The sequence below is a fragment of the Polypterus senegalus genome, chromosome 6 (genome assembly GCF_016835505.1).
Source record: "Polypterus senegalus isolate Bchr_013 chromosome 6, ASM1683550v1, whole genome shotgun sequence".
Taxonomy (NCBI): domain Eukaryota; kingdom Metazoa; phylum Chordata; class Cladistia; order Polypteriformes; family Polypteridae; genus Polypterus; species Polypterus senegalus.
The window spans coordinates 132,713,789-132,737,922 of NC_053159.1; the positions used below are offsets into that span (position 1 = coordinate 132,713,789).

The window sequence follows — 24,134 nt, forward strand, 5'->3', positions numbered from 1 at the left end:
CATGGACATCCGGAGGAAGAATGAGCCTGTACAATTCTCCTGTATTTGGAAGGGGCGTTACTATATCGTAATTAAATAGTTTAGGCTGTAAATAATATTACATTCTACTGTATTGTAAACATTATAAGCGTAGTAAGACGACATGTACTTCGTATGAAATAAAGAAATGGATGGGTTTCTGGCACTATAAATAAATAAAATCGTAAATAAATATTGTTCACTGAATAGTTTGTCCCTTCGAAGACACCGTAGTTTTGTTTTGTGTGACGTAAAATAACCGTGTGGTGAGTTACCATAGCGCTCGAAGAAATAGCCGGAAGTATGAAAGACTTGACAGTTTCATTTATAAATGCATGCTTAAAGAATTATTTGCAATGTTTCTGCGGTCGAGAGACTAGATTTTACCTTTATTAAACACGCTAAACATCTGGATCGTAGCGTTTGAAGTGTGGCAAAATACACAGACTTCAGTGTGTCAGTTGAAGGGACGCAAACGACTGAATAGTCATGCGTGAAGTTTTAAAAGGACAAAACGGGAGCGCGGCATTTTAGAAGCGAAGACCCGGTCATTCCCTTGTCTATGGTAATTCTACATATATTACACGAATACATTATTTTCAGGTTTAAATCATGATGATTTTTACAAATGTTGTTTTTTATGTCTAAATGTGTAAGGATAATTTGTAATGTATGTGTCAGTTACTGTTGTGTACTTCACTAAAATATTCGTGGCATTCAGAATGCAATCGGATTCGACGAGCATAAAAGTTTCTTTAATTTTATTGTTTGATTGGAGGTAGGCTACTCAGGTCTAATTCCTGGTTTTAAGTGATCAGTTGGTTTACTTGTATTTCTTTTTAAATTAATGATTAAGAAGTGGTATGAAATGTAGTACAGTATTAGATTTAATTAATGTTGGGACGCTGAACTATAAGCGTTTATCCACTGTTTTGTGAACAGGTCGTAGGAAGCTGCTGCATGTTTCAGCCGCACTGGGTGCAAGGTGGGAGTCAACCCTAGGAGGGATACTAGTCCACCCCATGGCACAGTCGCGCACATAACCACTGTACCATATACGGGCACAGACCATAGTGTTAGGGAGAATAGTGCAAAGCAAATCTTAAATAAGTTTCTGTTTGCCTACCTATACAGCAGTGAGTTGGTCTGACTGAAGTACACTTTTCCATAGAAAGGTATAGTCAAGTTTGTACAGCTTAAGGACACAGCCCAAAGCAGTGCTCTGTTTTCTGTAAACACAATTATTGAACGCATTTATTTTAGTTTTATAAATTTCAGTTACGTTTGCTGGAATTAAAAGTCATTCACGTGTTTTAGAGGAAGAAAACTGCTTCAGTCCAAGAATGGCTGCGCATGGAAGAGAAAAATAAAGAATCAATCCTTACTTTACATTGTACCATTCAAAGAATATGCGTTTTTTAAAATCCAGTTTGGCATCCTGTTCAAAATAATAATAATAAATGTTTAATGCTTGGAAGATTGCAATAAAAGACACTGGAAAGTCTTACACAAGCAAACGTGCATTATGTTGGTGCAAGACTGACCAAATCAGTTTATGTTACAGTGCAGTTATAGTTGGTACTGTGTGTTGAGTATTTTGAAATGTATAGACAAGAGTAATTCAAATGTGAAGTACTGATTGAGATTCATGGATAGACTCAGTGAGATAATAAAATTCACCAAGCTGAATAATTAATCACTAAGAGATAAATAGGGAATTTGAAAAAAATGATAAGGTGGACGATGTCAGAGGCAAGCAGGAATGACAAGTAGCCTAGGACATTGGCATTAGATAGATAGATAGATAGATAGATATTACCAGGTTTGTCAATAGGAAATCATTTGATTTGAGAATTAGTGTTTTCAAGACTTAAGGTGATCTGTTTAAAGCCATTGTAGTAAGCTCTTTAATGTGGTTGTGTATCCCTTCCAATTTTTTCCATGTCAGAATTCTACCATTTGCATATTGAAATTGCTGTAATTTGTTTTACATTGTGCTGTAAGACTTCTAAAAGTGAATTGCAGAAATGCAATTGTCAGGTGATGAAGGTGTGACATGCTTGTTTCTGCAATATTTGAGGAGTAAGAGAGTTGGAATTTAGTAACTTTTCACAGATGGAAAAATATTCTGACATCTGCAGATGTTTGAATAGGAGGGCTGCGCTTCAGGGCTGGATAATGGAGAAAGTGTACCTAAAACTGCTTTACATCCAGCTGAATTGAGCAAAAGCCATCTGCATTAAAATATTCATATGTTATCCGGTTACTAAATTGCAGGCTAATTTTGCCAAATAGGCTGTGATGTGCATGGCAATGAATGAGCACCTTGTCTCCAAGTTGTTGTTTTATTTTATTTACTCCTCTGTCTAATTATTGGAACTGAAACCTGCACTTTGAAAGTTAGGTAGACTGAGAGGCAAATTTCACATCAGAAACAGGATAGTTTAAAAAAACAACCAATAGAGTTAAGAAATAGAATTATGGTGTCTAAATAACACATGCAAAAAATCATGGCTAACAATTATAATGAAACTTAGATAATTGTAACCTATGCATCTGTGTTTTATTAAAATAATTTCTTAATTGATGGTTAATTCTCCCCATTTACATACCTTTTTTTGCTGTCTGTCTGTAGTACCATAACTTTCCCAGGCCTTTCTCCATATGCTGTCTTACAAGAAAAAGGACTGATTGCTCTATAATATAGGATGTTGCATTTTAAATATTTTTAAATCATTATCTTACAATAATCCATAAATGTCACAAAATGTTGCAAATAGCCATTGCTCTGAAGGACATAGACTATTTACAAATGAGTACACTTAAAATAATTGGTTGTTGGGGAAAAATAAAAGGTTAGAATCCTAAAATGCACAGTTTATTAAAATGTATAGGATAACGGACAGGAAGAACTGATTATTACTTACCAATTTCTCAACCAGAAATGCACATTTTTCAATTTGTTTTTTGTTTCCTTTACTAAATATCGCATGCTGTGGAATTGTCTCTTCTACACAATCTGAGCCATAAAACAACAAGCAGATGTCTTCCATGATGTATCAGTTTTGTGTTTTTTTTTTTGTATTGTGTAAGTCTGGATTTTGTGTTTTAGTTAAATGTTTTTATACCAACATGTAGTTAGTTTAAATGTGTTGAGCACCTTGACCTACATATTTTACTGATAAAATCTACACTTTATGTAGAAAATGTCATGTACAGGCCACTTCAGAATATTTTACTGATAAAATCTACACTTTATGTAGAAATTGTCATGTAGAGACCACTTCAGATTTTTTTAGATGAATATAAATGTGACTTGTATGTTTTCAGAATTTACATAAATGTTTATGTCTCACTTTTAGCATAACCATGAGGTCACATCTTGAAGCTCACATGCTGGTTTGTTTAAAGACAAAAACTAATTAGCACTCAGTGCCATGTTACCTCCACAAGAAAACATTTGAAATGGAATGGGACATTCTGAAGGGTTCAATGACTTTCAACTTGAAAATGATGTAGGATTCCTCTTTTGAACAGTTTTGTGTCAAATATCTGCACTGCTACAACTTTGCTGCTCAACTGTAAATGTTGTTATTGTTAAAGTGTATATTTCTTGGTAGCAACAACTGTTCAGCCTGAAGTGGAAACCCTCACAAATTTACAGTAAAACAGATTACAGAGATGTAAAAAGTGAAAGATCCACTTTCCCACAAACCAAACTAGGTATTTTTCTTTTGGGTTGCCTATTTTAAAGATTGTGACTTTTTGTTCTGCCTTGGGGTTGGGAGCAGACAGGTGAAAGGAGGCAACTGGGAAGAGAGGTCAATAGGCAGGAAAGAATCAAAACCAGGAAGATAAGAGATTTGTCGGCTAAACCAAAGGGAATGGTAAGTCTATAATATGAAAGAGAAAAGAAAGCACTGTCAAAACAAACAAATACAATTGAGAGCTTTTTCCTCAATGGTTTTTAAATGTATCCACATTTAAAAAGATTTACCCAGTTGCAATTCATATCATAGCAGAATTGACATGGGGACCTGACCCTGGCAACTGCCTACAACAACAACATTTATTTATATAGCATATTTTCATACAAACAGTAGCTCAAAGTGCTTTACATAATAAAGAATAGAAAAATAAAAGACACAATAAGAAAACAAAATAAGTCAACATTAATTAACATAGAATAAGAGTAAGGTCCAATGACCAGGGGGGACAGAAAAAACAAAAAAAAACTCCAGACGGCTGGAGAAAAAAATAAAATCTGTAGGGATTCCAGACAATTAGACTGCCCAGTCCCCTGTGGGCATTCTACCTAACATAAATGAAACAGTCCTCTTTGGATTTAGAGTTCTCACCTAGCAACCAGTTACCAAAATGGCTCAAATAAAAACAATATATCTTTAAATACCTGCACATAAATAAATAATAATTTTACAAGGCGTCACAAACAATTAAATGACTTAAGCAAAATGCTTCCTAAGAATAAATAACATTATTACAGGGTAAATCTTGTTTAAGCAAAAATTTATCATTCCCAGAAAAAAATGAGTGTGGTTCATGACATAAACCAGCCAGATTGACCACCTTTAGTTTTTATCTGAGGCTTGTTTGTGAAGCTCTGTTCCCTATTCAATATCAGGGAAGTACAGACAGATGGAGTTCAGCACAATCTCTCCCTCTCTATGAATACAATGGTAATGTCTGTCCATCTGTCACTTGATTTCTTGCAAACTAATGAGTCTAGAACCCCAATGTTGGTCTTATTTGAAATTTTATCACCTGATATTTTATGGCGGGAACTACAGGGGGATAACACTGCTCTTGGTGCTGGGTAAGGTCCTTGCTAGGGTCGTCCTCAATAAGGATCCGTGATCACTTGCTCACCTACCAGCGAATGGAACAGTCTGGTTTTATGCCTATGAAGTCTACCATCAACCTCATCCTGGCACTGAGGGCTCTCTTGGAATGCCAATGCGAATATCGGCAGAGTTTCTTTGCAGCCTTTGTCAATTTTTGTAAAGCCTTCGACTCAGTTGATCAAGCTGCCCTGTGGGACATCCTGAGACTTTGTGGGATCCACTCAAGGTTGCTGGATATCCTGGCCAGCCTGTGCACTGGTACTGTGAGTGCTGTGCAGACTGGAGGCAGAACCTCTGCATTTTTTTCACAGTTGATTCTGGGGTCCTTTAGGGCTATGTTCTTGCTCTTACTCTGTTCAGTGCTTGCATGGACTGGGTGTTGGGCAGGGTTGTAGGGTCCAGTGGCTGTGGGGCATCTGTTGGTGAAGAAAGATTCACTGATTTTGACTTTGCTGACAATGCTATAATTTCCGTGGAGTCAATGGAGGCTCTGATTGGGGCTCTTGAGAAACTGAGTGAGGACTCTGAGTGACTGGGCTTGCGAGTGTCCTTGATAAAAACCAAGATCCAGGCCTTTAATGATCTCTTGGGCACAGCCATCAGCAGTGTGTCTGTCTGCGAAGAGAATGTCATCCTTGTCAAGTGGTTTACTTACCTTGGCCATCGACATTCATGTCTCTGATGACTTTTTCTATGAAGTCAGTAGATGGATTGGGACAGCATGGCAGTCATGGGGTTGCTGGAAAGGGGTGTGTGGCTTTCCTGGTATCTATGCAAAATGACAAAAGTCCAAGTCTATAGAGTCAGGGTGCTTTCTGTCTTGCTATATGGTTGTGAGACATGGATGCTATCCAGTGACCTGAGATGAAGACTGGACTCCTTTGGTACTGTGTCTCATCGGAGCATCCTTGGGTACCGTTGGTTTGATTTTCAGTCAAATAAGCGGTGGCTGATGGAGTCCTGAATGAAGCACATCACCTGCATTGTGAGGGAGTGTGAATTACGGCACTACGGCCATGTGGCGTGATTCCCTGATGGTGATCCAGCTCACAGGTTCCTCGTTAAGGACCTGAGTGGCTAGACCAGGCCATAGCTGATACACAGTTGCTGGTTGAAATAATGGATTTTATTCTTCCAAATACCTTTCAAACAATACAGAATTTAAATGGACGGTGAATCCTTCCTTTTCTGTCTTCTTCTCACAACTCCTATTCCAAGTGTTGTACTCTGCCTCCTGACTCTGACTTTTCGAGGCAAGGCAGAGCAGTTTTTAAACGAGATCCCGGGAGTACTTCTGGTGTCTACCCATAGTCTGACAGAAGGCAGGGATGACTCCTTCCGGCAGCTCACCCTAGCAGTAGGCATGGTATACCACAAGGCTGTAGCATGGGGCTACATTTCCCAGTATACCTGTGGGTTGAAAAGCAGGGGCAGTGACACAAGAATACTGGCCTCCAGTGTATTGGGAGAATATAGGCACCGGAAAGGCCAACTCCTTCAATCTCTTCATCCTTCTGGCCTCCCATCCTGGCAAAGGATCAGTTGTTGACCTGATCCGGATGCCAGCCAATCAATGGCAACAGTTACACAAGGTTTTGGGATAGGCTTTGAGACCAAGAACTAGACAAAACAGGTACAGAAATTGGGTTCTATTCCTCTCTTATCCACAATTTATTTTTGTTTTATTTCCAAAAATCATTTGCCAGGTTTGGTTGTTTTTATTTTGTTTGCCCTGAGGTATAGGATTGTTTTTGTTATGCAGCTAAAAACAAATCTTTTTCAAAAGGGGATTCCATTAAAACTTCATTGCATTTGGTAAGGTATAGGTCTGTGATATTGACACACTGTCTGTTTAACAGGCCTTTTCACTTGTGATCAGTTTGACTGTGTTTCTGTATGATCTACAGCTTATCTTAATAAAGTATATTGTATTTTTTGTAAACATTTAGCTGTTATCTCATCTTTTTTCATAGGAAAAAGGAAATGAAACCTCAAAAATGGCCTTTGCAAGTAACTTTTGCTAAAATGAATCAGATGGGTGGTACCTGGAAGGCTGATGCTCAGACCAGAAATCAGTTTCTCCAAAACCAGGTAGACTTTTTAGATATTTACAGGTATTTTAATGCCACTTTCTAAACATCATTCTTTTTTGTAGTACAAATTTGTCCTTATTCTGTTCTTATTTTTGTATGTGAGCAGCTCCAGTTTAACAGGGATGTTCCTGCCATGCCTGCAAACCTAGCAACTCGATTTTGTAACCCTGCACCAATTATAATTGAGAAACTGGCACCCTTCAAACCCTGTAATGATCCAAGCAGCCCCCAGGTGGCATATAGTCCAGGCACTTCAGAGAGTTCAATGCAGTTTTCTGTGATCTCAGAAGAACGTCTTCAGTGGGCGGTTAAAAAAGCACAGAGAGACCTGCGACGCCAAAAGCAGATGTCCATGCTGGCAGACAGTTTGCAAGAACCAGCTACAGTGAATGCAGAAGATGAGGAACCATGTGAAAAAATGAGTCATGGGGTATGTCTACTTAATCTAATAACTAAATCCTTTCATATGTCAGATTGTGTAGCTTAATGATTAAATGATTTGAAAAAAAGTTCCTGTTAAATATTTTTAAATCCTAGAGAAGGATAGTTTACCTATTAGCATTTTTTGTCATAGACATATGCAGTCATGCATATGTATAATTTTACATATATAATGCATATAACCTGTGTGTGTGTGTGTGTGTGTGTGTGTGTGTGTGTGTGTGTGTGTGTGTGTGTGTGTGTGTGTGTGTGTGTGTGTGTGTGTGTGTGTGTGTGTGTGTGTGTGTGTGTGTATGTGTATATATATACACACTATATTTAAATACAAAAATAAATTGCCTGTGTCCTCTGCAGTTAAAGCAAAAGACAAAAAAGCCAAACAACACCAGTGCCAGGGCAGAGGTCATGCCATCAGGAGCCAGTGTTCTTGTCTACATCCCTGAAAAGCTTATTCATCCTACCAGTGCTAAAATGCCGGTTTCACCACCAACAAAAGACTTTGGGCCAGTACAAAGACAAGGAAGTCCTTTCAAAAACCAAGAAGGGAAGCTCCTTGTTGAGATGTGTCGATTGCAGAAAGAACTCAATGCGTGCAAAAAGGGTTTTGAGGAAATTGCTAATCGTGGTAAGCATATGAATATGGAGGTTATATTCAGACCTTGATCATGAAGAACAGAACTTTTCATAATTTAGATTTTTTTGTAGGGAAATATTTGTAAACATTTTTCAGTTCAGTTCATTTTTACAAGATTTTTATGTTTTCAATTGATGCTATACTGGAATTATTTATTTAAAAAATGGGCACTCAATCCCTAAATGTAAAAATATGATTATTCTAATATGCAGTATTTAGTGGGCCTAATTATTCAGGTCAATGTGCATGATCAGGATACATTGTGGTTGTTTACAGTAAAAAAGTAACTTATTTACAGTAGAGCACAGACAGTTTAAGTGACTTGTACAGTAACAGAACTTAAAACCTTGGTTAAAAGCTTTATCCACTACAACACACTACCTGCCTAATAACATTTTAATCCTGTCTCTACTAACAGTTCTTCACATGATTTAATATTACTGCAAAAGTTGGTTTTTTTTTTTAATTGTTTAATCACTTGTCTTGTTGATACTTTACAGGAGAGCCTATTGAGCCTCTGGACCCTGAGGAAGTGCGTCGTGCTCACGTTCGGAGGCAGGAGCAAGCAGCCCGCTCAGCAAGGATAATTTATGCACTGCAGCAGCGGGTTAGTTTACTTTTAATAGTATATCAAATCAGTGGGTACTCTTTTACATAATTTATGAGTGGATCCTCCTGTACTTTGACATTTTTATATATCCACTAAAAATGCATGAAGACAGAGGTTATGCAATCTCTATTCCCTTTTGATGCTTAAAAATAATATAGTATATATTTTTGGTACTTTTTTTTTTAGGTTAAAGAAATTTTGGAGGAAGTAGACCGGTTCAGTCCCCACAAAGACAAGAATGCGATAAAGGTACGTGTTTGCACCTCAAGTTAAGTATCAAACTAAATATTAATTGTTGTTTTATCAGAGCTACCCAGGTAATGAATTTAAGGAGCCGAGTTTGGTAATGGTGATAGATAGTGGAGCTTTTTCTGGTAATGTTAATTATCCCAGGGTGATATATAAATAAATATTAAATAGCTGCATTTGTCTTGACTTTCCCAACTAATTTCATCAAATGAATCATGCTTTCACTTGCTGTATTCAGACTTTCTTGGGTTCTATCCTGATTTGGTCCATGCATAAAAATGTTTCCAGATTGAGAGTGTCCATATAAACAAATTTTATAGTGTTGGCAATATATTTCTTAGTGCTTATATCGTAACACAAGTATGAGTAAGAGACATTGCAATACTGCTTATATTAGTTTTTTTTCAAGTAATGAGGGTATTTTCAACATATCTAAATGAAAAAATAAATGGTCTAGTACCTCCTTATCCTAATATTTTTCACTTTATTTAATGTGTTTTAATATGCACCTACAGATCAATACTGTTAAAAATAATCCTGTTTCTCCATCCTTTCCTTTAGTCTAGGGCAATGGACAGGCTGATTGTAGCTCATCGGGGAACAGTGCGTGCCCTGCAGGTCTTTGTCAGCCAGCTCTCTGACCAGATGGAGACCCGCGTGCCCTCATATTACAGAGAACTTGCCAAACTAGTTCGGCAGCTTGCCCTCTGTTCTGCAAAACTGGTTGCAGGAGCAGGAGTAGGCAGAGCTGTTTCTGAGAGCACAATTAATATCCTTGAGCAACTTGAGGTAAGTCTGATTGGAAATAGTGACTACATTTTTATTTTTCCATGCAAATATTGTAGAGTTGTTTGTGTATCTGTATGCGTCTGCAGTGCACTTGACCATCTGTCTACCTTTGGACTGAAATTTTGTTCTCTGTAATTACCCAAATGCCTGAATTTTAAATAGCACACACATTTATGGTGCTATGCAAGAGACAGCATCAATGTGCATATGAAAAAGGAAGAATGGTAAAGGTTTTTTCTCATGAAAACCTTTCTCTAAAAAGAAAAGAATGTTAGAGAAACAATGTTTCAGCTGTGTAGCTTTTATCAGGTATGTGACTGAAAAGGAAAGTGGTTTACATACATTAGAGGAGAAGGAAGGAACAAAGCTGGAGATTATATGAAAGAAGAGGTGCAAAAAACAGGAATTATTGAAGACTAAGAAGAGCAAAGTTAAACAGTAATTTATTCTTAAGAGAAGTGTGTGAAGTAAGTCTGAGAATGAACTTTGCATCTTCTATGTTTTTCAGATGTTATTTAAACCAAACCAAAGAACACAAACAAAAAAAAGTGTAGCTGATTTCAAATTCAAAATGTTCTACAGTAGGTTTTGTAAGGTCTTTGATTTTAACAACTTAAATATGAACACCTATGTAGATGGCTGAATATGTTTTGTGAGAAATGCAACCAATAACATCTGTTGATTGGCAGAAGGCCTCTTTTTTATTATTAAATTTCACAGTGGAACCAGATGTAATTGTGATGTTGGTGACATATTTGCAAGTGGCATAGCTACTCCTGTAATAAGGGAAAGTACCCTAAGGGTAAAAGCGACTCTTTTATGGAGTAGGGTGCATACAAGTATTTAAATGTAAGTAGTTAATGGGGTCATCAATAAGGTAACTGTGTTAGTCAAATGGCTTTTAAAAAACTGAAGTGTTGTAGAAAAATGAACTATGAACCTGTGAGATGGATAGTGACTAATAAAGTGGTTAATGAATTCCTGAAGCTGGGTTCTGGGCCAGAGGCAGCACCAACACAGTTGTCAGTATATATTTTGTGTAAGACAGGTAAACCTTAGAGGGAAAAAAAGGAAATGCTCTTCCATCCAGCTAACACAGATTCTGGCTTCATCCTAGCAGCCATTGCAACTTGCCTGCCTTTGAGAAAAAAAGAGAAAACATTAAGTTTAAGAATCAGTGTTGCCAGTCAGATGAGGGTGAGTGTGAAGGGTCCTGTGTTGAATGTCTTTTGAAGAAAAGTCTAAGGGTAATGAGGCATCCATCGTGAGAAATGACTATGTAAAAAGAAGTGCTATTCATGTTAAAGATGAAGCAGTCAGTCAGTGCCTTGTAACTGAAAGTGGTCGTGAGAGGATGGTTATTGTCTTTTAAACATGAAGGAAGACTTTCAACCAGTGTTCTCATTATCATTATCCACAATATAAGTGGTGGGACAGCAATATGTGGAAACAGTAGGGAATCTAGGATTGTCTATTTTGTGGGTTTTGGGAAGAAGAAAAGGCATCTCTAAATTTTTCAACAATGCAACAGTATTGTGTGGAAAGTTATGATAGTGTCAAACAGTTGTCGGTGGATTTACTGATTTCAGAAATCTATGAAAGTGATTTGAACACTTTTAAATTTCTGGTTATGGATGTAAGGGTGTCAGGATGTGAGGATTTAGACATGATAACTTAAAAAATGAATTACTCCATCTGAATCAAACTTGACACAACTAATCCCACAAAAAAAAAACTAGAATTTATTTACTTTGAACAAGTTCACTCCAGTAGGTTACGGGGTATGGATTGTGGGGGTGGTCAAATTGTAAATGCATATGTTAGTCTGCTGGGTTACCAGGTTTGCGCGCTTTCTGGTAACCTAGCTTTATATATGGGTGGAGGATTATGTGCAACATTTTACAGCAATTTGTAAAGTTTTGTTGTACATAAATGCATAGCATTCTTCTACCTCAATATAAACACAGTTGACATCTTGGAATATTTTGACAAATACAGTGCATCCGGAAAGTATTCACAGCACATCACTTTTTCCACATTTTGTTATGTTACAGCCTTATTCCAAAATGGAGTAAATTCATTTTTTTCCTCCGAATTCAACACACAACACCCCATAATGACAACGTGAAAAAGGTTTACTTGAGGTTTTTGCAAATTTATTAAAAATAAAAAAACTGAGAAATCACATGTACATAAGTATTCACAGCCTTTGCTCAATACTTTGTCGAAGCACCTTTGGCAGCAATTACAGCCTCAAGTCTTTTTGAATATGATGCCACAAGTTTGGCACACCTATCCTTGGCCAGTTTTGCCCACTCCTCTTTGCAGCACCTCTCAAGCTCCATCAGTTTGGATGGGAAGCGTCGATGCACAGCCATTTTAAGATCTCTCCAGAGATGTTCAATTGGATTCAAGTCTGGGCTCTGGCTGGGCCACTCAACGACATTCAGAGAGTTGTCCTGAAGCCACTCCTTTGATATCTTGGCAGTGTGCTTAGGGTCGGTGTCCTGCTGAAAGATGAACCATCGCCCTAGTCTGAGGTCAAGAGCGCTCTGGAGCAGGTTTTCATCCAGGATGTCTCTGTACATTGCTGCAGTCATCTTTCCCTTTATCCTGACTAGTCTCCCAGTTCCTGCCACTGAAAAACATCCCCACAGCATGATGCTGCCACCACCATGTTTCACTGTAGGGATGGTATTGGCATGGTGATGAGCGGTGCCTGGTTTCCTCCAAACGTGACGCCTGGCATTCACACCAAAGAGTTCAATCTTTGTTTCATCAGACCAGAGAATTTTGTTTCTCATGGTCTGAGAGTCCTTCAGGTGCCTTTTGGCAAACTCCAGGCAGGCTGCCATGTGCCTTTTACTAAGGAGTGGCTTCCGTCTGGCCACTCTACCATACAGGCCTGATTGGTGGATTGCTGCAGAGATGGCTGTCCTTCTGGAAGGTTCTGCTCTCTCCACAGAGTACCTCTGGAGCTCTGACAGGATGACTATCAGGTTCTTTGTCACCTCCCTGACTAAGACCCTTCTCCCCCGATCACTCAGTGTAGGTGGCCAGCCAGCTCTAGTAAGAGTCCTGGTGGTTTCGAACTTTTTCCACTTACGGATGATGGAGGCTACTGTGCTCATTGGGACCATCAAAGCAGCAGAAATTTTTCTGTAACCTTCCCCACATTTGTGCCTCGAGACAATCCTGTCTCGGAGGTCTACAGACAATTCCTTTGACTTCATGCTTGGTTTGTGCTCTGACATGAACTGTCAACTGTGGGACCTTATATAGACAGGTGTGTGCCTTTCCAAATCATGTCCAATCAACTGACTTTACCACAGGTGGACTCCAATTAAGCTGCAGAAACATCTCAAGGATGATCAGGGGAAACAGGATGCACCTGAGCTCAATTTTGAGCTTCATGGCAAAGGCTGTGAATACTTATGTACATGTGCTTTCTCAATTTTTTTATTTTTAATAAATTTGCAAAAATCTCAAACTTTTTTCACGTTGTCATTATGGGGTGATGTGTGTAGAATTCTGAGGAAAAAATGAATTTGATCCATTTTGGAATAAGGCTGTAACATAACAAAATGTGGAAAAAGTGATGCGCTGTGAATACTTTCCAGATGCACTGTGGATAATGTTTGAATGATTGTCATGTTGATATGTGGTCTTTTTCCAATGCACACAAAGAATTTTAACAAAAATGAGCTGCATTAATATTCTATTCTCAGATTTTATTTTCAGGCCTAATTTAGGCCCCACCAATTATCTTCATTTTCAAAAACAACATCATTATGTCCTTTACAATGTCATTCACCTTTGGTTGACCAGAGCCAGAGGTCTACGTAAACAGTTGCACTGAAATTTATCATGCTTGGAACATTTTGAGGGCACCCATGTTATTAAAATTTTGGTTTAGGCCTGAAAAAGCGTCTTTACACTCTGCAGTTTTTGAGTTAATTTAAGGAGCATTTTCACATCCCTTCAGTATACCTGTTAGGAGTCCATAGTACATATTAATTAATTTTGGTCAACTTATTTTTTTATAAGATTCTTCTCTGTGATCGCATAAGGCAAGATCTGTTTGTAATGGAGTATTAGTGCACTGATTTTGAAAGGTTAATGTCTACTTCCTAAGGCTGAACTCTCAGAAATGTGTGACAGGGCTATTGTTGGAGCATTCCTGCCATCACATGTGATCAACAAGCTTCTGAATATTTTAGATCATTTTCTCAGTAGTAGCAAGCATCATCAGTTGAAAAGAGTTACCAGCTGCATCAGTATACATTTGTTGTTTCCAGGTTGTGCATTCATGAAATGTCTAAGCTTTGCACCACCATTTCTTAGATATAACAAGTTAACTTAATAAAGTAAACCATCTATTGTTACTGTGCTTTATCACCTTTTCAATTTTTAAATGAGTTTTGCTAGAAAACAAACGACTGCTTGTGGGTTCTGGCTGCTCAGTGCATACAGCACAATACAATCTTTGAGTTGTTTGTCATGCTGCCCCCTCGTTGCAGTGTTGTGTGCATTTTGTGTATTTAATCTGCTAGAATAGGTCTTCCAGTATTTGAAAAATTATTTTCTATTTATTTTTGTAATAATTCGCACTTTGACTTACTCAGCTAACTTTACTACACAGTTGTGTGGCAGCTCTTCACAAACATGGTTGAGACCCACGAAACACTGGTCTATTGCCAGTCACAAGCCTGATCAGATGAGTTTGCTGGATTTATTGATAAACATGAGGTGGGATATTTTTGGAGGAAAACAAGGAAGCTGCTTAAGGCTTCTGAAGCTTGGGAGCCTGTGGAATTTTCTGCCCACTCTATTTAGTTCTTAAGCCCCTGTTGAGTGTGCAGACCCATTAACCATAAACAGCAAAGGTTAGGGTGAGTACAACATTCTTAAGAATAGGTGACACAGATAATGAAGAGACCTATGTCAAATATTTTTGAAAGTCTTCATTGTGCATGGAAGACCTATTGCATCTTATTCAACCCTTCATTCAACACCCTCCTAACCCACCTCTCATCTAAACTCACCATTTAGGGCACACGGCCTGCACCTAAATCGCTGTATAGTTAGAAACAAATTCTGCGCATAGGATGTGGCAAAAACCCAGCATCCAATGTCATTTTTGTTGTGCTGCCCTCAAAACCAGTGTGAATGCGTGAAATATAAACTGGTCTTTAGAAGGTGGTTATGGTAGTTTGGTACACTGTAATCTGTGTCTTTAAAAGCAACACCAAAGTTAAGATTGTACATGAAGGTCTGCACCTTTTGTTTTTTTATCAGATGGGTTCATGCAATATTTTCCTAACAAAAACAGATCCAAAATATCTGGTAGTCTGCCGAGCTTTGCAAGTCTGTAGTTTGGTTGTCCAGAATTAAAAACTGGATGTTCTGGGAGTCCAGTCTACCAATTTGTCCACCCCTGATTTTACAATTTTCGTGCATGCTTCTCCTAAAATTACAAATTTATGTAGGCAAATGTATGTCCTGAATGTATAAGGTTTGTTTCACCAGTCTATAGACCTGAGGTACATGATGATCTAAAAGGGCCAAGGCTGGTTACATAGCTTCTTCAATATCTCAATGGTCCTTAGCTTTTTAATTTTCTTTTCTAGAGAGTAGTATCTTGTACCTATCAAATAAAACTCTTTGTACAATTTTTAAATCAATTTAACCAGTAGATGCAGTGTTTAAACATTTTTGTACCCAAACCATATCAGAACTGTTAGTATAGCTTCTGGTATCAGAATTATATAGCATTATTTAATTTCACTTCAGTACTATAAAATTTTTAAAAGTTTAACTTGGATTAATAATTCTTACAAAGCATGTTCCCACTTACAAGCTTAGCACACTATACACAACTACAATTATATTATAGGTAAAAACAAAATTATCTAAGACAAAACTCTTAAAACAAAAAAAAAAATAAAGGTATTAATTTGTATAATGTTTAAATCGTATTCTTATGGAATTTCTATATCCTTAAAGAAAATCCAAAAGAGAAGAAAAATACAATTCTGTTCTCATTTCAAATATCCTATACTTCACTGTGACCAAAATAAATGGATAGTTATTGGTTTCCTCAACATCTCATTCTTGATTGGCAACAGGTTAAGGAAAAGAGAAACCTGGATTCTTAATTGAGGAGCAAGTAACGTAAAATTAGAAGAAAAAGTATATTCCATCAGCAGCAGTAATTGGTTACTAATTAAGAAAGCAACTGAAATGCTGCAAGTTCCCTAGGATTTGAATTTGAATTTTAAAGTAACAATAGGGATACACTGTACTCATTCCCTTCATAATTAAAATTTCAATCAATTCACCTCTGAATTTGTTTGACTTGACTGAAAAAGTTCAAATCTTTCAGCTTTCCCTCAGAGTTCATACCCTGGAGTCCCTTCTCTGGAGTTTCTCAAACACTTCTACTGATCTATGTTTACTTGGGTCCACCTGATGGGACTACCTGGAAAAATTATACAGCAGTGTACTAAAGTAAACTTGTTTGGTATTTTTATTGTATTACTGTGTATGCTTATTTTAATGCTTCATGGTGTTTTCATGAGCTACCAAACACTTACTGACCAGATAACTAGCTTTAAAAATAATTTTGTTGGGTGGTATAAGCCTTTGTACAGTAATCTATATGCTGTATGCCTTTTTCTGTCCTTGCCAACTGTTGCACCATAAAAAATAGATGTAATGCATATACAGTATTATGTAAACTAACGGCTTATAATGCACAAAATATTCCTGAGCCAAGTTCAGAATATATTTCCTCCTTCAGAATAAGTAGTTAAACACATTCAAAGGCATGATGCAAAGATTGAACAAATATCAAATATCAAAAAATAGTTTAAAGATTAATCAAAGTACCCATATTATTCTGTAAATAATACATCTCCTTTGGTAAAAGAATAAATTAAAAAGTAATCTGTTAAATAGTTTTATGCATAAACCTGCTGCATAAATGTATTAAAGAATGACTTGGAATGTGGAGGTTTATTTTAAAAAGTTAAGATGGTGAGGGTTTTTTTTCATTCAATCTGGTATGGAAATTTGCTTGTTTAATTGTTAAGATTAATGAAACATTACAAATCGCCACTGCAACCAAATGTCAAAATTAGTAACTGAATTTGAAAAGCAGAAGAAATTTATTTATTTACCTTATTATGCATTAGCAGAATGTGACAGTAAGAATCACTTGTCCAAAGGCAATTGTTAAAATAGCAGCATCAGTCAGTAGTTCCCTGTGTTCAGACTATAACCATTACATAATTTACTTGTATTACAAAAAAAAATGAATGACTTAAGACCCATGGAAAATTGTAATTTTGTTCATGCAATGCACTAAAATGAACATGCTGCTTTCCCTTTGGTTACACTACTACTATGTAGATAGGAACACCCATTCATAAGAAACATTTCTAATACACTTAAAAATGATCAGAATTATGCTAAATATATCCAACCATCCATTATCCAACCCGCTATTATCCAACCCACTATATCCTAACTACAGGGTCAAGGGGGTCTGCTAGAGCCAATCCCAGCCAACACAGGGCGCAAGGCAGGAAACAAACCCTGGGCAGGGCGCCAGCCCACTGCAGGGCACACACACATACACACCAAGCACACACTAGGGATCACCAATGCACCTAACCTGCATGTCTTTGGACTGTGGGAGGAAACCCACGCAGACACGGGAAGAACATGCCAACTCCACGCAGGGAGAAGCCAGGAAGTGAACCCAGGTCTCCTAACTGCGAGACAGCAGCGCTACCCACAGCGCCACCATGCTGCCCTGCTAAATATATTTAAAAGTTAATTTATAAATATGTTGCTTTTGTTGGAGAAAACTGCTTGAATGCTTTTGAGTGAATTGTTAAATTGCATTAATTTTAATGTTATTAATTAATTAGCTAATGTAGGAAAAATGAGAATTTAACCTGCTTAATTAATTATCACCTTTGCCTTTGGCATTTCCAGTCATCCTATTTAATAAAACCCCTGTGTGCGTCCAGTTGTCCATGTATGTGTGTCTTCTGGTGAAGTGAACATGCGCGGGGCCGCATGCATTGTCTCTTCCTGTGCATTCCATGTACAGAAAGAGATAGACACACACACAGGCGCGTGCACGAGAGAGACAGACACACACACACACGCGTGCATTGTTGCAATGTTACTTTTCTTGGTGTTTATTAAATTACGGATTTTTCAAATGTTCATTTTTTTCCCTGTGGTTAAAACTCATTAAAAAAAATGTTTTTTAGCAAGCGGTTCGTAGAGCTATAGCGCAAACTCTTGCAGTGTTAGTTTTCTCTGTTGTTCAAGGTTTTCTCAGTGTTATTCAATGTTTTTACATTTAGTTTACTATTACGCTGTGCATTCTATGGTTTAATTAAATATATTTGTGCTTAAAATTTTTTAAAAAATATATATTTACATATAGTTTGTACGGTCTGGAACGGATTAATTTTATTTACATACAATCCTATCGGGGAAATTACTTCGGTTCATGACCAACTCGGGTTTCGACCAGAGTTTTGGAACAAATTATGGCCGTGAACTGAGATTCCAATGTATTACTGTCAGAGAAAATTACAGGCATTTTATAGAAATATAAACCAGTATTACTGCGAGAGAAAATTAAAGGCACACAATACAGTGACACATATTACAGCCACATACAAGGTCCCTTGCCATTTAATATACTGTAGACTGTTCCTACTAATGTTTATGCACTACTGTTCTCGCGCCCGTTATTGTAACAGGCTTAATGTCTAGTTGATTAAATAATTTGGTAATACTCCTAGTTTATTTTCTGTACCTTTTTCTGTAGGAGGTGATCTTTAGAATATTAGAACTTCAGAACAATCTAGATGAGAACAGGCCATTCAGCTCAACAAAGCTCGCCAGGCCTATCCACTTTTTTAATTCTTTTAAAAAAACCCTACCATGTTACTTGTCATAAGGTGTACTCTCGATTTTCAGACTTCCCATTGTGTATTCAAACCTAACATTTCTACTTCCTATGTGTAATACCTTACATTTAGTGACATTAAATTTCATCTGCCACAAATCTGCCCAGGCCTGTATGCTGTCTAAGTATGTCTGTAATGATTTAACAGATTCCAAATTATCTGCCAGTCCACCTATCTTGGTATCATCTGCAAACTTAACCAGCTTGTTACTTATATTCCTATCCAAGTCATATATATATATTAGTAGCGAGAAAAGCTCTATATAAATGCAAAAATTATTATTATTATTTTATATATATATGATTTTTTTAAAATAATTTTATTGTAATCATTCCATACAAATCGATCATTTTTTACAAAAAAATAGGATTGAGATTGAAAAAACAAGTCAATCCCCACCCCAGATCGAGAGAGTGAACATGGCCAGCGGGTTAAAACTTAAGGCTTGTAAACATACCTAATTGATGAGTTTAATAGACCAATAGAGATGAATGGAGAAGAAAAAGAAATGAGGAGATAATTGCTTCCTCTGTGCTTTAAGAGCTTATTCTAAAATATTATTGATTAAATCCTGCCTGCTTTTGAAAAAAAAATCTGTACAGATCCTCTAACTGAATATTTGATGTTTTTCCAATTTCAAATAGTATAAAACATCGGTTTCCCACTGACTTTAAAGAGGAGAGTTAGGATTCTTCCTGTTTAGCAAAATAGGTCTGCGTGCCAGAAGTGTAGTGAATGCAATCACAGTTTGTTTGTCCTTCTCCACTTTAGACCCATCTGGAAGAACACCAAACACAGCTGTTAATGGGTTAGGAGGGATTGTGACACCAAGGCTGTCTGAAAGGCACTTTAAAATTTTTACCCAAAATAATGTTAATTTCGTGCAGGCCCAATACATGTATATATGTTAAAATTAACATCGGTCTTCGCACTGACCCCTGTGGAGTACCACTCTTAACATCACCCAATTCTGATGAGGTTCCTTGCACCATCACCTCTGCTTCCTGTGCCTGAACCACATCACCCTGAACTCCCACTTCTTTTAACTTGATGCCCAACCTCTCATGTGGCACCTTATCAAATGCTTTCTGAAACTCAAGATAAATAATATCACATGCTCCACTTTGACCATATCCTTTTGTTGCTTCCGTATAGAATTCGAGCATGTTAGTAAAACACGACCTCTCTCTTCTGAACCCGTGCTGACTGTTCAGAATAACTCCTGTCTTTGGCATGTGTTGCTCAATCTTATCCTTAATAATTCCTTCTATTAATTTTCCTGTGATGCACATTAAGCTTACTGGCCTATAATTGCTTGGATCTGCCCGTTTACCCTTTTTATATAATGGGATAATATTTGTCATTTTCCAGTCCTTTGGTATCTCCCCAGTGCACAGTGACTGCCTCAAAATATGTCTCTGACTGTTACACATATATCAATGTAACTGAAGCATGAATGTTTTAAGAGACAGAATAATATAATTTATTGATAAAAACAACAACTATAGAAATACAGTATATGCAAATATAAAGTCATAGAAAACACATAGCAAAACAGACTAGGCAGACAAACATGTAGCACATGGCTGTTTAGAGTTCTAATTTATCTTAGCACAGATAAACACGTTTATAATACCAAGTCTTTAAGAATGTTGTCTGATGCTGTGAGGAGTTGTATGTTGTTGTTGCTGTGGGTTCAAATGGAGGATTCTTGTGTTGGAGTGCACTCTCTCTCTTTTAGCATGATCCTTTGTGGTGTGCTGCGCTTTTCTCCATAAGGCTTGAGAGGACTCAGACTGGACTCAGTCACTGGCACAGAACTTTGCTTGGCACAGTGAATATCAGCTTTCAGGTCCATAAAGAGAAGAGATTGTCATCTTTTACATTTCAGAGAGTGCAAAAAATGTTCCCCAAGAGAAGTGAGAGTAGTTAGTTTTTGAAGGAGAGTGTAACCTCTCGTAATTAAAGTCACTTCTAGTTGTACAACAACTGCCTGCTCCTATAGTTGTAATTGTAAATACTCAAGCCCACAAAAACTGTAAAGATTTACCAATGCAAGTTTTTTCGGAGAGCTAGCTTTTTGCCATGGATGGCTTATTTATCAGTTGAGTGATAATAAAATCAATAAAGAAAAGTATGATGTGGTATATCCTGAGTAACGGGATATTTTGTTAATATAGCAGTCAGAAGTATTCAATTCCTACATAATTAAGCCTTTGGAAACTCTAGCATGATCCTTAATTTAGCAGTGATGCATAAATACAATAAACCCCACCCATGAATGCTTTCAAGGTGAGCTGCAGTCATGGTTAAGTCGAAGGAACTTTCACAAATGCTGAGAGATGAAATTATTTCATTGCACCTCAAGAGCATTATGTATAAGAAGATTTCCTGAAAAGTTTGCACTCCAAGAAACATAATTAGGAGCATTATATGGAAGTTTAACAGTTATGGCATGGGTGCAAATCTGCCTGGCTATGGGAGAAAGCCCAAAGATTTATCATTAGCAACTTAATTAGGACGACTAAAGATGATGTCACATTGTGCAACTTCTTGTTGTGGGATATGTCAGATTTGCTGATTGGAGTTGCTGATCTCGTTTCTGCACCATGCCTAAGTGCACTAGTGAAAATTGTAGTCTGTGTCACGTTTACCGACTGAGCGCCAATCTTCCAGCACAGTCAATGCTGCCCATTTTTTTCTGAGGTCTTATCGCGTGCTGCCTCATGGAGCACACTGTAAGAAGGGTCAGTAGTTGTGCTGTGTTCAGCTGCACTCGTAGCCTTTTTTTCCTTTATCTTTTCTGTTTTAGTATATAAATTACAAGACATCAGACAGACAAGCTTCTCTTCTGTTTGTGAAATTCAAAACATGCATTTTCCTTATTCCTCGTTGCTATATTCTATGCATTGTACTTTTGATTGAACGCTCACTGGTTCTCAACTCTTGCACACTAAGAGTCCGTCACTTCCACCAAAGAGAAAATTAAACCTGTTTGATTTCATCCTAGCCAGCGGCAGACTGGTGGATCTCAGTCATTGGGTATGTCACATCAGACGATTGGCTTCACTGGATCATTCTGGCGAGTGCCTTCTACTGGCTACAATTATGTACATGAAGGCTATGGCTGAAAATCTCTGGAAAACTCATCTAATGTGACATAGCCTTAAGAAAAATCACCATGTTACTGCAAAAATACTGATATTATTTTTAGAAGCCAGGAGCACTGTACAGTGAGACTTGTTTTGGTGAGATGAACCAAATGATCTAGCTCAAAAAAAAAATTGTAATGCCATGCTCTTTTTCAAACACAAAGAGTTGAGGTTTTCTCTTTTCCCTATTTTCAATTATACAGATTACTTTAAGGAAACATACACTTGTTCATTATGAGCTTTTTACTGCAATTTGTTATTTTCATAGCCGTAAGCATTTTTAGAACACTGAAGCAAATCAAAAAGCCCCACAGTGTCTTTAATTAGCACTCAGAACATAAATTGCGCCTTTATTTATTCCTGGCAAAAATTGTGTATGTGCTGGGTATACAGACCATGTGAATATTTTTATTTATTTTATTAGTGCTATCTTTTGCTATGTTACTAGACATAAAAATCTGCAAATATATAACAATCTTCTTAGGACAGACAGAACAAACAGCAAACAATAATTAAGGGTTCAGAACAAAAAAAAACAAAATAATGAATACTTCGTTTCTGATATCTTTGTATACATTCTATATTAACTTTGTAATTCTAATTATATTAAACCAATACATTGCATAATAGATTAATAAGGGGCAATAGAGAAAGCATTCATATGAGTGTTATGCACAGCTAGCACTTCAATGAATGTAAAATGTAAGGCTTCACTGCTGACATTAATGTCTTCTTTACAAGTCTGTTAGAGATAATGCAAAATAATGAGTGCATTTGGCAAGGTTCTGAGTCTAGCCCCGGCTCATGTTGAAATGTTAATTAAGACAGAGTGTGGTTATATGTAAAATTTAACTTATCATCGAGCTACATACACTATATGGCCAAAATATATGACCACTCCTCCAAATTATTGCGTTCAGGTGTTTCAGCTGCACCTTTTTTAACTGGTGCATAAGATTAAACACATAGCCATGCAATCTCTATTGACACACATTGGCAGTAGAATTGGCTGTACAGAAGAGCTCAGTGACTTTAAAAGTGACACTGTGCTAGAATGTCACCTTGGCTACAAGTCCGTATGTGAACTTTCTGCACTGCTAGATCTGCCCCTGTCAAGTGTAAGTGCATTATTATGAAGTGAAAGCATCAATGAGCAACTACAGAGTAGCTACAATGTGGTAGTGCGCACAGACTTACAGAGTGGTACCAGGTATTTAAGTATGTTGCGTGTAAAAATCACCTATCCTCTGTTGCATCACTCACAACAGAGTTCCAGATTACTTCTGGGAGCAACATCAGCAGAAGATTTGTGTGTCAGGAGCTTCATGAAATTGCTTCCCTTGGCCGAGCAGCTAGCTGCACATACTCTAAGCCCAGATCACTATGTGTAATGAGAAGCATCGGTTGAATTTGTGTAAAACACACATTGCCATTGGACTCTGGAACTCAGGAAATGTGTTCTCTGGAGTGATGAATCATGATTCACTATCTGGCAACCTGATGGACAAATTTGGATTTGGAAGATCCAAGAAGAACACTTTTTGCACCTGTTTGGTTTTGGGTAGTGCTCCTGCTTCCAAAGAAGGGTACTGTTAATGCTACAGCATACAAATACATTTTAGACAATTGTGTGCTTCCAAATTTGTAATTGTAGTTTGGGGTAGGGGTGTTTCTGTTCTAGCATGACTTATGCTCCTGTGCATAAAGCCAGGTCCACAAAGGCATGCTTTTGCAGGTTTGATGTGGAGAAACTCAAATGGCCTGCACAGAACCCAGACATAAGCTTTACTGAACACCTTTGGGATGATTTGGAATGCTGATTGCAAGCCAGAATTTCTTTTCCATCTGTATCTGATCTCAGAAATGCTCTTTTGGCACAATAGGCATGGATTCCTAGAAAGAGCTGTCACAATTGCATATCGGTGTGATGGTCAGATGTCCATATTGTGTACATAAAAATGTAAAGAGATTAGTGCTCATACAGTGCTTTGTGCATTGCCTGTTTGAATGAATTATGCATTGTATTTTCTTTATAATATGATATCAAAATGTATCTGTCATGCAATGGATTTTTCATCACCACTTGTGAATTTATTGTACATATTATACTCCTTATAATATGAAAGTAAAGCAAAGTATGTGCACCAAAAGAGAGTATTTAAACAATTTTTTTTAATTTAGAGCAATAATCTCTTCGTGCACTGTTTATTTTTTTCTATTTTAGCAGTATCCTGCAGCAATTCTCTGAAGACATACAGTAAATATTACATATGTGAAAAAAACAAGT

At 37.2% G+C, this 24,134-nt stretch overlaps 1 protein-coding gene across 1 annotated transcript in view; it reads left to right on the forward strand.

Annotated features, from left to right (window-relative positions):
* Positions 1-289: 289 nt before the first annotated feature.
* The window catches only part of kiaa0753 (KIAA0753 ortholog), a 95,953-nt gene continuing 72,108 nt past the window's right edge, over positions 290-24,134 (forward strand). Inside the window, exons 1-7 of the mRNA XM_039757227.1 lie at positions 290-583; positions 6,854-6,971; positions 7,080-7,403; positions 7,769-8,039; positions 8,549-8,655; positions 8,845-8,907; positions 9,469-9,696. Coding sequence (XP_039613161.1) covers positions 6,864-6,971; positions 7,080-7,403; positions 7,769-8,039; positions 8,549-8,655; positions 8,845-8,907; positions 9,469-9,696 — 1,101 coding nt within the window. The 5' untranslated portion in view covers positions 290-583; positions 6,854-6,863. The remainder of the gene's footprint in view (positions 584-6,853; positions 6,972-7,079; positions 7,404-7,768; positions 8,040-8,548; positions 8,656-8,844; positions 8,908-9,468; positions 9,697-24,134) is intronic.